This window comes from Danio rerio, chromosome 1 (genome assembly GCF_049306965.1).
Source record: "Danio rerio strain Tuebingen ecotype United States chromosome 1, GRCz12tu, whole genome shotgun sequence".
NCBI lineage: Eukaryota > Metazoa > Chordata > Actinopteri > Cypriniformes > Danionidae > Danio > Danio rerio.
In genome coordinates, this window is record NC_133176.1 from 26,497,856 (window position 1) to 26,518,481 (window position 20,626).

General features: G+C 35.6%; 1 protein-coding gene across 8 annotated transcripts in view; it reads right to left on the reverse strand.

Moving 5' to 3' along the window:
• The window catches only part of fbxw7 (F-box and WD repeat domain containing 7), a 286,374-nt gene that overhangs the window by 20,075 nt on the left and 245,673 nt on the right, over positions 1 to 20,626 (reverse strand). For 4 of the 8 annotated variants that reach the window (XM_073951515.1, XM_021473906.2, XM_021473910.2 and 1 more), the window contains 5 exons: positions 18,590 to 18,719; positions 13,332 to 13,466; positions 10,267 to 10,390; positions 9,961 to 10,097; positions 7,334 to 7,447 (listed from right to left, as the gene is read on the reverse strand). In XM_073951515.1, coding sequence (XP_073807616.1) covers positions 7,334 to 7,447; positions 9,961 to 10,097; positions 10,267 to 10,390; positions 13,332 to 13,466; positions 18,590 to 18,719 — 640 coding nt within the window. Of the gene's footprint in view, positions 1 to 7,333; positions 7,448 to 9,957; positions 10,098 to 10,266; positions 10,391 to 13,331; positions 13,467 to 18,589; positions 18,720 to 20,626 lie in introns of all 8 variants that reach the window. The other 4 variants (XM_073951513.1, XM_021473905.2, XM_073951519.1 and 1 more) reach the window with 1 other exon arrangement.

Sequence of the window (20,626 nt, forward strand, 5' to 3'; positions counted from 1 at the left end):
TGAATTTGTTTCTAACATGGTAACGTCAGTGTTTTCTGCACAGGCTACAAAGATAAAGCAAGCCACCACATCCTCAACGTTCTCAGAAGCAGGTTTTCAAAAAACAAATTAGGGTATTACATATGGTTGTAATAAAAATAGATCTATCTATGAATCAGCATATGTGACCCTGAACAAAAATAAACAGTCACAAGTGCTTTTTTTTTAAATTAATATATGTTACGGCTGTTGCCTGCTTGTGCTTGTGTGTGTGTTTCCTAGAGTCTGGTCCGCCTTTGGCACCTGCGTCGAGTTACGCTATTTGCAAATTGGCTATAAATATAGACCGACATTAAGCGGAGAGAGGAAACTTCACTGCCAGCCATGAAGCTTTACTTATTTTTCCTTTAATTTCTTGTCTTTTTTCATTAAGTCTTATTTTATTATGCTTTGTTAATTGTTGAGTTGTTAGTCTTAGGTTAGTGTTGTATATTTGTTGGAGAACGTGAGTTTTGATTTTTTATTCAATCTTGCTTAGTTGTGACACATGATTTGCTTGATTGTTTTGTTGTAATAAATTCATTGGTTTGGACAACTTAATTCATGTGAACTCTTTATGTTGCGTTACCTTGATAGATTAATCCTTTGTTTTGTTTTTTTTGTTTGTTTTTTTAAATATCGTAACAATACACACGAAAGCTGAATCAATAATCTTTCCATTGATGTTTATTTTGTTCAGATGGGACAGTATTTAGAAGTTGTACATCTATCTGAAAAAGTTGGAACCTGAGGGTTAAAATAAATACTTAGAAAACTGCATTTATGTTCTAAATTAAGTTTGCTGATTAAAAAACTGAGTTTTGATGCATATACAGTAGGAAATTTACAAAATATCTTAATGGGATAATTTGGCAAAAAAGAAAGTGATAAGTTGAATCATTCAATGTATTAAAAAAACATTTTAATGTATAAAAATATACCACATAAAACCACATAGATTTGTTGTCCAGGGTCACATATAAACTAGGTTGCTGCCGGAAGTGGTGTTAGTGAGACTAGCAGGGGGCACTCAACCCTGTGTATCGCCCGTGTATTGATGGGGACATTAAACTGCTCAGTGAGCGACGTCTTTCAGATGAGATGTTATACCGAGGTCTTGACTTTGTGGTCATAAAATCCCAGGATGTCCATCGAAAAAGAGTAGGGGTTTAACCCTGGCCAAATCTACTCACTGCCCTCTGCCCATTATGGCCTACTAACCATCCCAATATCATAATTGACTTCATCCTTCTGTCTCCTCTTCACCAATCAGCTGGTGCATGCAGTCTGGAGCAATATGCCTGCCATCGCGTCATCCAGGTGGATGAGGCACACTTGTGGTGGATAAGGAGATATTTCTCATCTCATCCATTACAAATGTGTAAAGTGCTTTGAGTGTTCAGAAAAGCACCATACGAATGTAAGGAATTATTATTATTATTATTATTATTATTATATGTAAAACTAAAACTAAATAAAAAAATACTAAACATGTTTTTTGAACAAACTAAATCATTGAAACAAGTGTGGTAAATTTATGTGAAACTATTCTGTACCCTTACCCTTAAAAACATTTTTAATTGTAAAAATAAATTGGGTCTAGTTCTCAAACCCTTGATAAATTACGATTTTAGCCAATAATTTGTAACCAGCTTTCTCTATAAACAACTTGGTGTTGATTAATCACTTCTGCAAAAGGAGGAAGCCATCCCATAGCAGGGATGGTGCCAACTCCCAATAAACATTATCTGTTATGAGAAAAGCTGCTAATCTGGTCTCAGATCAGCAGTGAAGGGCACCTTCTTACCGACACAGAAAGAAACCTGCTGCTTCCAACAGATGGACTGCAGCAGAATGGCCCCTTCGGACAGAATTTTTCAGTTTTAATCTATAAACTCAAAATGGACTTCACTATAATGAGCAAAAAAAACACTGAAGGGAGTTTAATGAGAACAGAGCACTTGTGTGCAAAGGAATTCCAAATATTTTCTCACTATGACATTCTTTGGCCTGCTTTATCCTCAGACAATATCAGAGTAAAGCAAACAAAGAACGTAGAGAAACTTAGACAATGAGACACTCAACCACCATACAAAGAGAAAGCGCACACATTCATTCTTTAAACAAAATGGAGGTCAAACTGAAAAGAACAACAACAACTAGTGTTGATTTGAGATGGTGAGTGTGTATATGGGGGTCGAAGATGTACAAATTCACGACCCATGACCCACAGGAGCCTATTTGTCTAGATCTGCTATCGATCCAAACCAGAGAAGGCTTTAGTCTCAGAGGGCGAGTATCTGGCTGTGAGCTGCTTCCATGAGCTCCTGGGCTTTACAGCACTTAAATGGTGAACTGAAGTGTAGCGAGAGGAAAAAGTAAACAGACCCGAGGTCAAGAGAGACTGTAAGAGAACCAAAAAGTAAGGAAGAAAGCAATGAAACACAAGGGAGGCTGGGGAACATCCATAGATTGATGGAGGCAATGCAGCCGAGTGAACATTTGCGGCTGTGGCCATGACAACAGGACTGCAGACCGCTGATAAAAAGTGACTGTCTGGTGCACAAAATGCTAATGTTTTGGAACGGAAAATAGGTGCATATTTGATGTTATTAATGAACTCCAAAAGACAGTTAATGGTTTACAGTTGAGCGAACCGCAGAAGGGAATAGAGAGTAGCAGAAAGTGTAGCAGAAGGGAAGAAGTCACACTAAATCCCATTGTCTCCTGCTTCACTGTGCCACTTCCTCTGACAAGCGCTTCAAAGGACACGGAATTTCCTGTTTAATTAGCCACAGCCAGTGTCGCGGGACTCGCTAAAGCATTGCATCAGTCTTGAGACCCTACTCACTGTTATATTCTATGAAAATATACCATACTAAGTGCTTTAAAGTCCAAGTGCATAAAAGGGAATTTAAAGGGAATGTCAACATCTTATAAGTGTACATTTATATGAAGCACACTAGGAGATGAGCTATTATAAACAGTTAAGTTTAATCTCATTTACATTTTGTCATCCTCTTCGCAGCCAATCAGTAAGCAAGTACAAAGTTTAAAGGGACCCGAGCGGGGAAGCGTGTTCTCTCTTGCTTGCCTTTGTGTGTGTGTGTTTTGGCTTGTGTTGTAAGTTATTATGTTGATGTGACTTTAAAGATTTTGTTCTTGTTTCAGTTTTGGTGTATTGTTATCGTCTTGTATGAGCGTTTTTCACAATCCCTCATCTTTGGTGTTCGAATTCCTCTGGGAATTGAAGATTTTAGATGTCACGTGACATACTTCGCAACACACAGAAAACTCCACTGTCTAAACACACTAGTTTGGAAGTGAGCGCCACACGTTGTAAGTTTTCAGCGCATCTTTGGTTAGAAGAGTAGTATTAGATATAGCGTGTAAACACTGAAGATGTTTTTTTTATGTTTATTTACTATTAGTAGGTAGATTAGAGGGTAATTTTCAGATGGTTTTGAAGTTTTTGTAATATTGCTTTTATTTGGCGCCACTTGAAATTCTGTTTAACCCATTCATAACATACTATAATTGATTTATTTTCTTTTGTGAGATTCCTTGTACAAAATATTTCTGCTGTATGACTTTCACTTTTGCAGATAAATTCACTTATTTTTGCATTATTTGTTTGTCATTTTGCTATTTTGCAACACATCAAATTTTTGAGTCACATCTAATGTTACCTCTTTACCCCTAGAGCTAAACCTTAAAGTTGTAACATTCAGTTAATTGGTTTAAGGCTTGAATAACTATATTTTTTAATTTAGAAACAACTTTCACTGAACCTTCCGATCACACCGTAAAACTGTTCTTTTTTGCTTTGTTTTTCCAGTTTTGATCTTTTCACATTTACTTGAGATCCAAAAAGTCTTGTTTTCTTTGATCTAAACAGATCAAAATAAAGTACATTTATAAATAAACCAAAAATATCTGACAATGGGATCAGAGGAATCAACTTAAGTGAACTAAAAGATTGTTGGAGAAAGTTACTTTTGAAAGCAATGCATTAAAATATTGAGCTACCCCCCAAAAAAGTAAGTAGTTACTTTACTTAGTTTTTATGGTAAGTAATGCGTTATGTTGCTTTTGAATTACTTTTATACCTGCCTGAGGCTTGATCTCTTTCAGAACTTTCAGGGTATTTATCTTTTTTTTTTTTTTTTTTTTAAATAGAGCCTCTCTGCATTTAATGACACACTGTATAACCTAAATAAAAACTAATAAAAAAAACAGTTGTAGTTAAATAAACTAATGGGCACAACAATGCAACAGAACTCAGATAAGCCCGGAAGAAACAAAGCTTGAAAGAATAAATGATGTGGTTGTTTTTAGCAACAGGCTTCAGCCATTGTTTAAACTCATCTTTCTCCAACCAGACGTACACAAACTTACAGAGGTAGTTTTGCACTCAATTAATCTCTTCTTGGAAGACCCACAGAATCCATGAAAATAAATAAATTACATTTAATTAATTTAAATACAAAATTAAAATGTTTAATTGATGAGATATTTTGAAAAACACGAAGTGAAAACTGCATTTTTGAAGAAGGCTGGGGCTGTGAAGTGATAAGTGCATTCTTTAATTGCATTGTTGTTCTTAGACAATTTTGAGAGATGTAAACAAAAATAATGGTCCCAACGTATTTCTTGTTTTACATCAAGTTCTATAGCTTCTGAAAATCCAAAAAGAAACATATTAATAAATAAAAATATGAAATAGTTTAATAACAAGCAGGGCCAATTACATCACCACATTGAAATGGTCTATTTAATGCATTGTATATTACATCTAGTTTGCTTAATCTCTGATACTATTTTATTTCTCTCGCAAATTTAGATATTTTTTTCTGGATAACAGAAGCTGATCCAAGCTTTACAAGCATTTTCAAGCTGGTGCTTCTTTCCGACAGCTCCGCAAACAGCACTGCATGATGGGAACCAAAAAGGCAGCCTGCCATATATGTGGCGATGACCCTAATCATGGCGCATCTGCCATCTGCTACGATGATGTCTCTCATCAGACAGCATGTTGCTGCTGCACCAATCACGTTTCCACTGTGATAAGACGAGGGCCAATCAGTGCACACTAGATTTGATTACAGAAGCCCAATGACTGATAACCTTGGGAATGATTTGCGATCACTTCCATGGGGGAGGAAAAAAAAACTGAATACTGAAGAGTCACATGAAAGATGGGAAAAAGGAAAAATCTAACAAATGAGCATGAAAATGATAGTGTGTTATGCTGCGAACAGTGAAGAGAGAGATTTTCATTAGACTCTGGATGAAAATGGAGGTCAGGATGGAAAGGGCAGTGCTGCATGATAAGTGAACCACACACACACGCGCTATTTTACAACAGCCATAAACTTGCAGCAAGGACCATGTCACTGCATCAGCTAGTGCAATCAATCCTTAAAGTGCAGGAGGATGGAAATGGCATGGATGAGAGAAATGAATAAAAAGAAAGAGTCATCCAGAAAGACATGCAGCTCGTGATCATCTTAGCGTTCAATAGAACATGACTGTTCCCACATTCTCACGTGAATAAGTGATGAAGACGGTCATGTGAAGGTTTTCTGGATGAATTGAGATGGCAGCGAGTGCTGTTGTACAAGGATGTTGAGTGAAAACACACACCTCCCATGTGTGAGGGAGTGAGAAGAAGGAGAGAATGAGAAGACAGATGCACATTAAGCACATGCATGAAGGGGCCAGCTCAATCTGAATTCATTTGAAAATGCGAGGAAAGCCAACGGTTGGATGATAGATGATTATTAAATACATTTGTGATGACTGGAAAAAGAAAATTATCTTTAATTCCAATATGGTATTGAAAACCCTTCATTTAAACTGATAATGTGTTTGGAGGGATGAACAAATATAATTTTACATTCAGAACATTCCAGTAATGACTTTTACACTCGATCTACAGAGACAATCTGTTTGACCATTTTTAAATTTAGCAATTGAGTAACCCAAATAACTAAAATACACTGACTTTTCCTAAATGTGTATACATGTCATTCTAACGGTGCATTCACACTGATGGTGGCGAGAGCGTCAAAGTTTGCTCTGGACGCCTTGACGATAACACAGACTATATTCATGCTGCGAGCAGCGAGTGCGTCAAAATTCACTACATTAATCTTGTATTTAAAGGAGCCATTTGTGTAGTGTGGCTTTGCTCTGCTTATCCAATATGTCAATGTGTCTAAAATATTCTGAAGCAGCAATACTGTTTTGTACTGTCTTTATAGTTAGCACAGGATTCCCGCCTTTTAAAAAAATAAATAACGTTAATGCACATCAGTAACTCACCTGTAACTTTTTTTTATTTATGCCCCTTTAAGAAAACAACAATAACTAATACATATATGTTCATTTAAATAACATTAATTTATTCAGGAAACGCGTTTAAGTTTTCAGTGTTTTGTGGGATAGGCTATTTAGTGTTTTCTGACCTGATTAGCTATTTTGGCTTACTTTAGGACAAACTATGCAAACAATGCATCTAATTTGACGTTACTTTTAGCCAATATGTATCTATTTTATGAGAAAACGTGGTTTTCTCCACATCTTGTGAAATCTTATGGTGTCATCTGTACTTTTTTTTCTCATGTGGACTGATTGGCACGCTTATGCATTCACAATGCCATGAACTGTTATAGGGGTGGTCAAATTATCGTCTATTCTTTATTTTATTTACTTTACTTTTACATTATAATTTAAAATACAGATTAGAGTGTACTTTTTAGTAGATTTAGTGTACCACACACATATTGTTTTGACGTCCTTCAGGGGGGGATCAAGGCTTAATTAGGAGGGTCAATCCACCCCAAACCCACCCTGTAATTTGCACCCTGGTTGTACAGAGTATTATTTATGCTATCCATTATATTACCCAATAAATTAAATTTTTTTGATGCCTACCCCCACCTCAACCCTAAACCCAACCGTCACAGTACTGTAAAAATATTAAATATTGTTATATCAAAAAATGCTGACACATTGATGTGCATATCGCAAATCTGGCCATCCACGTATCCAATCTAGACTTTACCCGTCAGAGCTCATTAACAAAGTTGACTTGATTTTAGCTCTCATTGACCCCCACACTAGTGAAGATGCGCCGCACACCTCCTCAATGCTTATTGTCGCTGGCTCACATTGAAAATTAATGACTTCCTTAAAGCAAATATTCTTAATTGTATTTGTGTAATTTTAGAAAATGTAAATGTTCATTTAATCATGTTTTGCAGACTTGCAATAATTGAACTCTATTTCAAAATAATGAAAGAAAACGCACCTTCCCAGTAACAGCAGACCACACTTTGAGCGTGTTGTCGTCTGAGCCGCTCACTATGCGGTTTCCACAGAACTGGAGGCAGGTGATGACATGGTCGTCATGGCCTTTCAACACCTGGAAATGGAAGATGGCACAGGAGGGGGAAAAAAAAAAAGATGATTAATTACAATCTGAGCAGAAATGCCAGTATTTCAGTGGTGTGAGAGGATGACGTCAAACTGCTGATGTGGCAATTGAAACAGGTTCGCTTGATCACCATAGTAACAAACAAGTGCTTTGCAACCTTGCTGCTAAAGTCACAGCAATATTAAACAATTTCAAACTCCTGCTAATGAAACACATCTGATTAACTCGTCAGTTTTGCAGTACAGACTCCAACACCTGAAATGAATGAGTCAGCACAGGAAGACATGGGAGGAAAAAGTAAACAGCTGGTTTCTCTTCAGGAACAGTGTTGGGAAATACTTAAGTAAGCAACTGCTTCTGCTGGTCTGGAGCATCTAATAAGATCAAATTCATATTTCTGGCATGCACTGCACCTTTAAGATGATTTCTAAGTAGCTCTTTACAGGCTGGTGCAGGCGTTTTCTTAAACATTAGCACTAATATCTGTTCCAGGTCTGAGCCCCAGGTGACAGGCTGATGGGTTTCTCTCTAAAGGAATTCAAAATTAGACATCCAAGTGATTAAAGTGATTAAATAGATTGCCTTCAGTTACAGTGAAGCAAAGAATTGAAAGCAGGTACTATGCATCTCTGTATCTGTTCAGAACTCTGGGATCATTTTTTTTAAAGAATGTAATGTAATATAATGTAATGTTTATTTATATAGTGCATTTATTGTGTATGGCCATACACCAAAACTGCTTCACAATCACGAGGGAGGCTCTCTCTACACCACCACCAGTGTGCAGCATCCACTTGGATGATGCGACAGCAGCTATAGGACAAGGGCGCTCACCACACACCAGCTACTGGGGACAGTGATAGAGCCGATTTGGTGTATGGAGATGCTTAGGAGGCCATGATGAGTAAGAGTCAGGAATTTGGCCAGGAGACCAGGGTTACAACCTTACTCTTTACGAGAAGTGCCATGGGATTTTTATTGACCACAGAGAGTCAGGGCCTTATCCGAAAGTGCTCATTGACAGTATAGAGTCCCCTTCACTATACTGGGGCATTAGGACTTACACAGACCGCAGTTTGAGCTCCCCCTGCTGGCCTCACTAACACCCATCCAGGCACTGACCAGGCTTAGCCCAGCTTAGCTTCAGTAAACATCCAGTCTTGGGCTGCAGGATGATATGGCTGTGGCTAAATAAGTCTCATTCTCATAAGTATCGAATTTATTTAATTAAAAAAAATCCAGTAAAAACAGTACTATTCCGAAATGTTACTATTTAAAATCTATTTTAATACATTTTCAAAATGTCATTTATGTAATGTAGGATTTCCAGCAGCCTAATAATGCAGTTTAGTGTCACATGATCAGAAATCAATATAATATGCTGAGTTGGTGCTCATTTTTTCTTAGCAGTGTTAAAAAACAGTTGTGAAGCTACATTTATTTTGTTTTGCTTTTCTAGCATTAACACCATTCATTAAAAATAAATGTCTTTACTGTTACTTTTGACCAAAATGTATGCCCTTTTACTGAACAAAAGTAAAATTTCCTTAAAGAATCTTACTAATCACAAAACTATTGAACAATAGTTAAAAGTACTAAGTCTTATGGTGCACATGTATATTTTGGCAATAGATAAAAATACACTGTATGGAACAGAATGTTTAAACTTTCTTTTATGTCAGAAATCAGACTAAGCATCATGTATATTTATAGATTTAGTAAATTTCTTACTGTAGATATATCAATTTATTTTTTGATTAGTGATGTGCATTGCTAAGCAATTGTTTTTTAACCCTCAGATTCCAGATTTTTAAGTAGTTTTATCTTTATCTCTGTCAAATATTGTCCTATCCTAACATCAGTTAGAGCTGGCCCAACTCACGATATTATATCATTGCAGAAATGTGCAACAATATGAATCGAATAGCGTGTTGATATTAGAGAAGAACCAAATTTTAAGCAGCCAAAAATGTATTGTCTAAAAACGTTATGCCATTTACTGGACACTCTATTTTTTGTGACTTCAGACATTGTTGGGGTACTCCTTTTAAATCTGGAAGCATTAACAACTAATATAAAAAATATATGTCGTTATCGTTCAATATGGAAATAATTAGAAACTGTATTTTTGCCAAATTGCCCAGTCTTAACATCAGTTCTATAGAAAATGTGATTGTTCTATTATATCTATAATAAAGCTTATTTATTGTGCTTCCATGTAATAAACATACATCTCAGTTAAAAAAAGAAACACTCAAGACTGGTTTTGTGGTCTATGGTCCTATTAATAAACTAAACAATATTCAATTTTAATGTATATATTAATATATACTTCTGGGACACTTCTCCAATGTTTAGATTTACACTCACTGTGCCAGTGGTCTTCAGACTGGACAAATTGCAAGGAATCTCATTAAATGTGATGCTAACCCACGAATCAAGTCTACATAAGATGTAAAAAAGTAGAATAAGTGTGAACCGAAAGTGATGAAGACTACTACCTTAGGTGACTTGAGGTCTCCTCTCCTCCAGTTGGTGTCTATTCTGTGTTGTCTGATGTAGGCACTCTTCCAAGGACTGTGTGTGAACCCCGGCTTGATGACCTTCCTTCTCTTTATGTGCAAGGGCTCATCAATACCTGCAATAGAGTTGGGGTTTATGTTGGTGACACTAATGATTCAATGCACAATACCACTTGGCCGACTAGAAATCAGTCAGGGAACTATTTAGTATACTTGGGATGCAGTTAAGGGATACATTTTAAAAGTCAAAGAGTTTATGGGGGAGGTAAAGAAAATATATATTACCTTCTTCTTTGCATTTTTCCTTCCAGAGCAGGTTGTCCTCTGCTAGAATACGCCAGTAACGACACGTCTGGGCTGCCTGAAGCAGATCCTTTGGCTCCAGAAATGACAACACGTGCAAAGCCAACTACAACAAGACAGAGACAGAAAGAGTCCGACATCAGGAACATCAGGAGAGGGTGAGGCTGATGGAGAAATAAAGAACCTCTTTATTTTATACAATGTTCTCCACCCAAAAATATGCATGTATGGATGTTTGTGTATACATTATGTGTGTATGTGATTTTATGACCTATCAGGGCACAAATTTATATAATGATATGGTTTTGACACAGGGATTACAATCAAAAGTTGACATGTCTCCATTTTTCTAAAGGCTTATGAAGTATTTTAAATACAGCTTGTTAAGTATAAAATAACAGAAAATCTATAGAGTTTTCCAACCAATCTATATCACTAGCATTTATATTCAAACAAAGTATGTTGCTCCAATATTCAATAAATAACTATGGCAAGCTCCTAGCATTATTAATCCAATTAAAAGACTTGATGACATTAGTCAAGTGATGAAGTACACATTGTTCCCCCTTGTTCTCACATTTTCAAGTGTGCTTCCACTTTGCAAAGACCTCTGTGAAGACAGAGCATGTCCAAACAGTTCCACCAAATCTTATGCAATCTATCATAAAGGTTGCAGTCTGAGATTCCACAATGTGTACAGTATTAGCCTGAAGGAGCTTTTTCCACAATCTGCCGTGATCAGGCAGACAGACACACCCTGCATACTACTGCACCGACACTGAACATAAACAACACATGACAGGTGAAGGAGGACAAGAACTGCAAGCTGAAACAGCGACGGAGAGAAGAGGGGATAAAAGGAAGAGGGCTGCTATTAAAGAAAGAATGAGAGCAGGAAAAGCTGGGGGAGGGGTGGTTTCATCTCTATATTCGTGAAGAGAAGCTCAGAGAGTTGTAAGATCTTTCTGAAGAGGTGTAAGAGAGGACATGCCTGTCATTTGAACTCCAGCACTTGCTTTGCTTTAAAAGCAGTCTGTCAAATATTAGACAATGAAGTGGAAGACTGTTAAAAATAAAGGAAATTAAAGGATCTGCTTACAGATCAGGATTTTGGGGATTTCAATGCATGAATCGCTGTGGTTTGTTTACTACTCAGCTATTCAAACTCATTTACAAATTAGGAAAAGTATTCATAAGGTGTTTATTAAATTTGTACATGAAATCACCCACATACCAAAATGTCAATGGGAATAAGCACATTTTTGACATATTTGATTTTTCGGATTTTATACAAACTAACTACCAGTCAGCATGTTGGGTTTTGTATACAATTGACAGTGCAACAGCTTTTTTCCAGTAGCCTTGATTCTAGATGTATTTTTCCCATTTATTTTACCATAAAGATTTAAAAATAAGTCTTCATTAAAGAGAGACAAGCAATAAACCAAAAAAACTAGCTAGGCTAGGGGAGTTAAATCAGAAAATATAACTAAGACAAACTAGAAAAAATAAAAAAATTAGACCGTATCAGACTGTACTTAATGGCTTAATGAGGAAAGCTCATTAAGAACAACAACCTCATTAAGCATTGCTTAAGCAAATATAAGGAATAAAAAAATTTAGAAAATATTATTTATGGTTAACTTTTTTGTTGTGTTATCTAATATGTCTGGTATTATTGAATTAGTTTAACAAAAATCATTCACTGCAGTCTATTGCAGATGCAGGTACTCAAACATGAGCATAAATATAGCAGCAAACACACACAGTGGGCAGCTGTTCACAAAACAGCTTGTCCATTCCAATTTGGTGGACAGCCATAAAAGCTGATAACATCATCAAAAGCATTTAGAATTCATTGAAAGCCTCAACTCTTAGATGAGGTATGCATTAAACAGTATATAAATTACTTTTAAATACCTATTCCTCTTTAAAGTCAAGGAATGGAATGTTCGCTTCCAGAAGCAGACCACTGACTTTTCCTTATTGCACATAATGCATTTTGAATGAATCTATCGAGGGTGAAATATTCACCATTTCAAAGCAAAAGTTCGCTAGGTTGGTGGCATCAAAACTTTGAAAGACAAATAACTTCAAGCATTACTAATGAACATGCACCAAAAAAAAAATAAAAATAGGTGTAAATTAATTATGATACATTTCCTCTCATTTCAAATTGTGATTTTTCAACTTATTTTAGGCAAATGAAAGCCAAGAGCAACAATTAATTCTGAATCAATGACATCAAATTACTTGAAATAACTTGTGGATTACTCTCACCTGGAACACAGCTAACTCTTGTTGAGCCAATTACAGCCTAATAATTTGGTTTGGACAACCAACATTGTGTTATTTACTGCAGTTTGTACTTAACTGCTTTAACGATGCTTACTGTTGACTGAGACTGATCTCAGAACTAGCATTAGCACAGTTATGGCAAACATTAATGTAAATTACTCTCACCTGGAACACAGTTAACTGTTGTTGAGCCAACTAAATCTCAATCACTTTATTTGGACAAGCACAATTATGTTATTTACTGTCGTTCATACTTAACAGCTTTAACAATGCTTACTGTTGACTGAGACTGATCCCAGTACTAGCATTAGCACAGTAAACAAACATTAATGTTTTGAATAAAACTGCCAACTCCTAAACCATTAGTGCTACCATCCTGTAAGGTAGTTACGTGAAAACCTTACTTGATATTCATCTAAATCCTAAAACTAAGCGAAGATTAGACTCTAACAAGTCTATTAACTTAAAACACTTAGGATTCATATTAGGGTCAATCATTTTTTCTATTACCACAATCAAAGCAAGCACAACACACACACAAAGCATGCTGGAAACTACATATCCAATTACACCAACATAATTCCTTCACATCGTCACAACACAAAATTATAAATTGAACATATTTATTTTTATATATTTATTTTAAATAAATGTGCAGCTTTAGCTAATTTTTTAAACAAGAATTTATAGCAAACAGTAAAAAAAAAAAAAAAAATTCTGAGTGCGAGTGATTTTAGGGCTCTATTTACCTCTCTCGGTAGCAGTGAGATGAAGTCTCTCTGAAACTGCGGTTCGATCACCTGCATCATATGTTTGACCTGTGTGGGCTCACAGCTGTCGATTAACTCATCCAGCGCAAGCAGCTTCTCTGGGCCACTCCAGCTCTGAAACACACAACAGTACATCATATTACACCAACAACATCTTTCAATTAACGAGCAATGCAGCAAACCATTTCCTGAGTAGGCTATTTCAGATATGAACTTAACCACGACAGTGCTTGCGAGTCAAGTAGGGAACTTCCCAGAGTTTGTTTTCCCAATATTAAGCTGCGGTCAATTTCATCCAGTTCAATCAAAATGTTTGCCTGCTCTCACGGTGTTCAGAGTTTAATTCGCTCACAGTGAGGACGTGCTGTACCACAGAGATTGAGCCAAAGTCATTCCGCTCTGAAGCGCATCAAATGAGGGAGGAGGATTGCTCAGGGATGTTTATGATGGAAGAGGGATGCACAGAAGAGGACTATGGGGAGGTAAAGCACCAGTAATTTACTGCTGAAATGCTTCAGCTGGGAAACTCAGATTTGTTGTCGCGGGCTGGTTTAGGTCTATATTTGTTTATGCAATCATAACTGCTATTTTTAAAAGTGCAAACTCGTCAGACACCATTAAACAGGTGAGCAAAATCAGATTCAAATGTGTGAATTTTTTAATTTACACAACTAAAAAAATAGTTCAAGATGCAGGCTATTTTAGACAAAAAAAAATCTATGAATAACAAATTATAGCTGAATTATTTTTAATAATAATAATAATAATAATAATTTCAAACATTTATGTTCAAACTGTGTTCAGTTTTTTTTTATTACCATTAATCCAGCAAGGACACTCTCAATCAAAAGTGACAGAAACTACCTTTACAATATTATGAAAAAATATGCAACATTATATATAAAATATAAAGCGTAAACAATGGCTGTAGTTTTGAACTTTCGACTGATCTAAAAATGCAGGATCTTCCATAAAAATATTAAAAACCAGAAGTTTCAACAATGCTAATTTAATTCTTGTAAAAAAAACACAAATTCACACAATTATTTTATGCTGACCCAATAGAAATCGATTAAGTTAACTAAGTTTAGAGGAAGGATTGCACACAAAACAATTGAGTTGAAAACTGAAAAATTGTGCTAATTGAGTTCATTTTAAATAAGTCAGGGCTTAATAAAGACTTCCCGACACTCGAGACAGTACACAGGACGGTTACTGGCCCGATCTGGTAGACGGATTGCTGCCTAGTCACTAAAGTTTAATTTGCCTGCGACTGTCAATAACATCCAAAAAAAAAAAAAAAAAAAAAACAGTTTGGCCTTTTAAGCTTTAAATGCTACCTTCTCTGTGATGTGGTAAACACCATATTGCATTTCGGTTTCTTTTATCTGATTGGATGTTATGAGCACGTAGTTTTTTTTTTTCTGTAACCTTATAATAACTAGTACAGAGAGACAGCAACATGGCGGCAACATCAAATTATAAAGCTAAAGAAAATGGCTGTTTCTAAGGTCTAAAAAACATTTACGTAGATACAACACGACAAAAAAAATGATGTTTTGCACATCAGTTTGCCGTCAGTTTAGCAGGTCAGCCACCTTTTGTTTTGCAATAAAATACCTGTACATTTTCTCTAGACCATTTTAAGGTGGTCATGTCATTGGTTTATGAACATTTCCTGCTCGTTATCAAACTACTTCATAACAGTTACAAGGGGCAATTTAATCATAACTTCATGTTAAAACCGCTATCATAGCATTATCAATATGCAACGCTTTTTGGATTCTTAGAAGCTATAGAAATTAAAAATGTGAAACAGGAAATAAGTTGGGACCATTGTTTTTGTTTACATCCCTCAAAATGATCTATAGTGCTATATGTTATTTGCATAAGACTTTTTAAAAAAAATTTTGCTCATTATACATTTATTGACATTTTTGACGCATTATTTAAAATTTGTGGCTAAGAAATAGCAATTAACTTCTCTCTTTTTTTGGTGGGGTCAGTGATATTGGGTCATATTGGGAGGGCAAGTAAAATAATACTGACTTCCAGTAAAATAATACTGGAAATACTGGCCTAATCAGACCAGTAAAAAAAATCCTTAACGTTGAACCCTGTAAGTAGTTTGAACAAGCAGCTACAATAATTAGAGTGATTATTTATGGTCATATTATCATAATAGAATGATTTCTGAAAAAAAAATCTAAATAAAACATGTGATCAAAAATTAATACACATTTTTGTTTGTTCCGATTAAACTACTTCCACACATTCTTCTAACTTTAGAATTGACTTTTCCTAAATCACAAATTTGAATTCCCTGCCAGGCTTTCCGAGACTGTCTCAACTCTGCGTTTACTAAAAAAATGACAAGGTTGCAATTCTAGTGGCCAACTTCAACCTTGAGCACACAGAACTGCCACTAAGATCCATCACCACAGGCTTCCACTGTAGAATGCAGAAATAAGACATTTAATGTGAATCACGTAAGCGATACTGGAGCCCAGAGCTGCTGACTCACAGGGAAGCGGGGTGTCATTTGCACCTCCAGAAATAAGCCTTACAATAAACTCAGAACAGAAACAAACAACTCATTAAGCACCGACAGAGAAAACAAGCAAATTCTGAAATTACAGCACAGACAGACTACGATCGACAGGAAGTAACACATTACTATTGATTCTATCTTAAGACAGCATCTAACGACTCGCATTTGACGTCATGAAGGATTACGTCCACAACCCCAGTGCAATTTTATTAAAGGATTTTGTGTAGAAAGGGAAATCTAGCATGAGTCTCGAAATTAATTCGAAAGAAGCCAGAACACATCTTGGGCGAAACTTTCAGCATTAGACGAAAGCTTCTTCATCCTTTCAGTCAACACAGGTATCTGCTATTTCATGCCAGAGCAGCTTCGTTAAGCCTGAGGACTGATCAAGCCTGTAATTATCCGTAAGGCAGAGCAAACACGAACTGAGGTGGAGCCTCGCTTTTCTGTCGTGGCTTGAATTGTTGTTCTAGTGTGACGGATATGACAATTCAAATGGCAGCATTCTTATGTCATTACAATTGTACATGCTTAAATAGCTAGTTTAGATTCTGTCTGATCTTTGTGACCAGGACATAATTGAGGGCTTAAAAGAAAAGGTCATTTCCAGCCAATTCCATCAGTTGCTTTATTTCAATTGAGGCTATGATGCACTGGTACATTCCCTGTTTTTAATTTAGTTGGTAATAGAGTGGAACTATGACGTCAATTTGTATGCAAAAACTCGGAAGCGAGTTAACATTTTAGCAGTTGCAGTTCCCTTGTCCCAAAGGGTTTTTTGAAATGGGATTTTGGTTAAATCGTTTAAATAAGGTTCGTAGCTTCCACAAACTCAAGAAACTTTCCTATTTTATTCCACAACGTTAAACACATTAGTTACATCTAACTCTTAATTTATTCAATTCTGTTACGCTTCTTTAAAAAGACGTTTGATATCAAGTTGCTTAATGGGTCTAAAGGTGATGTCAGAGACATTAAACATTATCGAGCTGAACTGGTCTGGAATGCAGCTCGCTTGTATTAGACATTTCTGTTATTTAGGTATTTTCATAAATAATATTTAATATTAGTATTTTTCTAACTGGGAATTCATAGTTTGTAGATAATGCCTTCATTTGTAAAGACCGTTATGACAGATAAATTAACAATTTAGCATTATTTACAAACTATGAATTAAATAGCTCATTTATTTTAATAAAGCAATTTTATAAAGATTAAATGCAGTCTGTCTCTTTACTGCTCCAAGTAATGGAAATATGTGAATAAATTTGTAAAAATACAGAAATTTTAACTGTCATTTTAACTTGATCAATTGATTTTTTCTGCAGTTTTTTTTTCTTTATTTGAACACGTATTTAACTCTATCACAACTGCAATATTTACACTCCTCAAAATTGATAGCATATGTGACTGTATAGCATTTTTGCTGTAGTTTGTGACAAAAAAAATATTGAATGTTGCTCTTTATCCATGATTGAACTTGCAAGCATTTGATAGACCTGTCAATCATGCCTTATCACTAAAGGTAAGCAGGCCGTATGCACGTGCACGATACACTTGTTTAAATGTGTTATAATATTATGTAGGCACAATTGTAAAACAAACAGTCTGTTTTAAAACTTTTACAACAACCATAAATTTCCCATGTAAAAAAACTATCCAAAGACACATAGACCTATATACAAATGTGTTTTTGTGTATTTGTTCTATTTGTTATAGACCCTATTTTTTAAAGTAAGCTTGAAAAGTTGTCGTTAGCAGGGTGATGCTGACGTAACAAGCGAGCGTCCTAAAGGCACTGTAGATCGTTCATAGTCTAATGTTAGATTTTCAGTCCTAGTGTTTGCATTTAAGATCCATAAGTGCTAAAAGTTTTTTTCGTGAGGATTATCGTGAAAACGTGTAAGTGTAATAAACTGTGTTTGAACACAGAGCTTATTATTTGCAATTTTAAAAAGTCTATAGGAAAATACTATGGGGATTTTATCGAGGGAGCCAGTTTTATGCTAGCAGCCGATTCGCCTACAAGGTGACGTCATAGTTCCTCCACTCTATACGGCTTGATATCGTAGCCACAAACTGAGAATAGCAACTTAACACAACTAATCACAAATTTGAACCACATTGTTCTAATTTTGTCATTTAATTTAATCTGTGGTCACTCTTTACTAACCTATTATTTCATTTTAATTTATATGCAAAGCAGAAAAAAACTTTGTTCACCAATTTGGAAGCTCAATTTATTCCATCGTTTCAAATTTGTAACATTTAATTAAGGAAATTAATTCATTAGAAACAATTCTCAATTAAACCCCAAATATCTTGCTGCTTTAATTTAGTTCCAAATTAAAATGGGAGAACTAATTAGTACATGCACGGCCAAGACAAAACAACAGAAATCAGACAGAACATGCTGCTTCTTATAAGAAAACAAAATAAAAATCTCTAGATTCTGATGATGAAGTCTGGATTATTTGAAGCTTACTACTTAGTCAACAATTTGAACTGTAAAATTTCAAGTCCAGTTAAATTGAGAAGCCTAGTATACTTTAAAATTCTAGAGAATAATAACAAAGTGCGTCCTCCGGCTGTCTTTATGATATACAAAGAGTGCACGTGGTCGTGACATGCAAATGTAAATGCGGAAAGTGAAATGAATAAAATTATACTGATTGGCTGAGCTTACCTGAAAGGTGCGAAGCCATTCTTGGAGGCCTGTGGGGGGCTGGATGGATGTAATCCGTCGTCTCTGTGGAACCTGCCCATTGACCGCTCGCAGGTCTCCAAATGTTGCTGGGTATTGCTGTCCTGTGGGACTGTTTTTGAGCATTGGGGGGGAAAAAGAGATATATAAAAAAAAGAAAAATAGTTAAGACTTTGTGAGCAGAAAGAGACTGATCATGCTTTAAAACCCATTCAATGAAAGCATGTTCAACAAAAATATTCTGTTAAATTTATAATAAGTTGCTGACAGGAGACCTCTGTATTGTTCTAATTTAAGAATATGAATTTAAGAATATGAAAAGGCCAGAGCAAGCCCCTATTTTATGAAGGATTTCAAAACAAAATGGCTCAATGCGTGTTCTGTGGATATGAAAACTGGAGGTTTTATTTCAAAACAATAGTTTGAGAATTACAGCCAAAACCAAAGTGGTGAGCGTGGACTGAATCTGTGCCAGATGTACACTACAGTCCACTTGTGCCGCTGTTGTGGTCCAATATTAGACACAACATGACCATTTACCTCAGCCTTAGAACTCAATCAGTCAGCATGTTTCACTCAACCACCTGCTCTAAACCATTAATTCTGATGTTTATCTTCACGGAAATTAGACTGACAATTAAACTGAGAAACACACTTTGTTTGGACACTCCAATAATTCTAAATACACAAGCAAATTAACTTTTAATTACAAGATTTTGACACTAAGGGGAAAAAAACGCTGTTCGCTTTTAGTTGAGCTGTTAAATATAAGATAAAGAAAGGTCATCCCAGTTCTTCGTGAAAGAATTTCTCTGCAGCTTTTACTAACAGACTACACAATGTTGTGTAATCTTGGAAAACTAGGGATACACACCAAGGCATTTTTGGTTTTCAGCCTAAAGAAACAAAAACATGAGCAAAAAAGACTGTTGCGCATATTGTCCAATAGTGTTCAACTTGGACATTCCGCTCCTGTATCTTTATACATATCTATATATAAAATAAGCTCTACAGAAAAGCAAAGTCTGATTAATCTGCAAGACATTTCTAAGTAGAATATTTGTTCCTGCTGCTGGAAATAACACCACTGTGCTGTCATGCAACACTGCTAAAATGACACTGGTTATATTATTGGATTATGCATTTTAAATTCAGCATAATTTGATAATAAAATAAAATAAAAAGTCTTACAAAATTATTTCATATTATTTTAATATAACAATACAGAAAAAAAAAAAAAAGCACTTTGGTTTCGGTTTTTGGCCAAGTGCATTCAGTTACTGCTAAATTTTCATTTTATCACTATCCAATTGTTAAGTAGGGATGCACCGAATATTCTGCAACCGAAATTATTCGGCCGAAAACGGGCTAAACAGGCTCGTACTACAGATGAGCCGCGCACCGACAGCGAGAAACTGTTTAGTGCTGCATCTCATGTCATCGATGAGAAGAGAAACTGACTTTCATGTGAGACAGCAGAGAATCTACTTTTTATAAAGAAGAACCTGCCACTTTTTCTGAAGAAGTAGGCGAAGTAGGCTTATGTCTAGGACAGTTATTCATTTGTTTTCATCCACATTTTTTGCACCATTCAATGCACGTTTGTTGTTGTACACATACAGTTACATTCTTTCAGCAGCTATTCAAGAAGGGGGGCTTCAAAGATGGCCAAATAAAAATATTTTTTTATTTTACTAATTTATTTATTTTAAGTTATATTGTGCGCTTTGTTTGTATAATATCTGCTGGAATGTTAAAATGTTCAGTGTTAAATAAATATTTTTGAAATTGTATTTTTGTTATTTGATTTATTTCTCTGAAAAGCAACACAAAATAGTAAAAAGCTAATTTTTACTTTTTAATTATTGTAATGGTGAAAAAATTGGCAAACTAAAAGGAAAAAAATGCAAAACACCGTGTTCGGTATTCGGCCTTCGGCCAAGCAATTCATTATTATTTCGGTGCATCCCTATTGTTAAGTGTGACGTCAAGCAATGCGGCTTCCGAGTCCACACACCA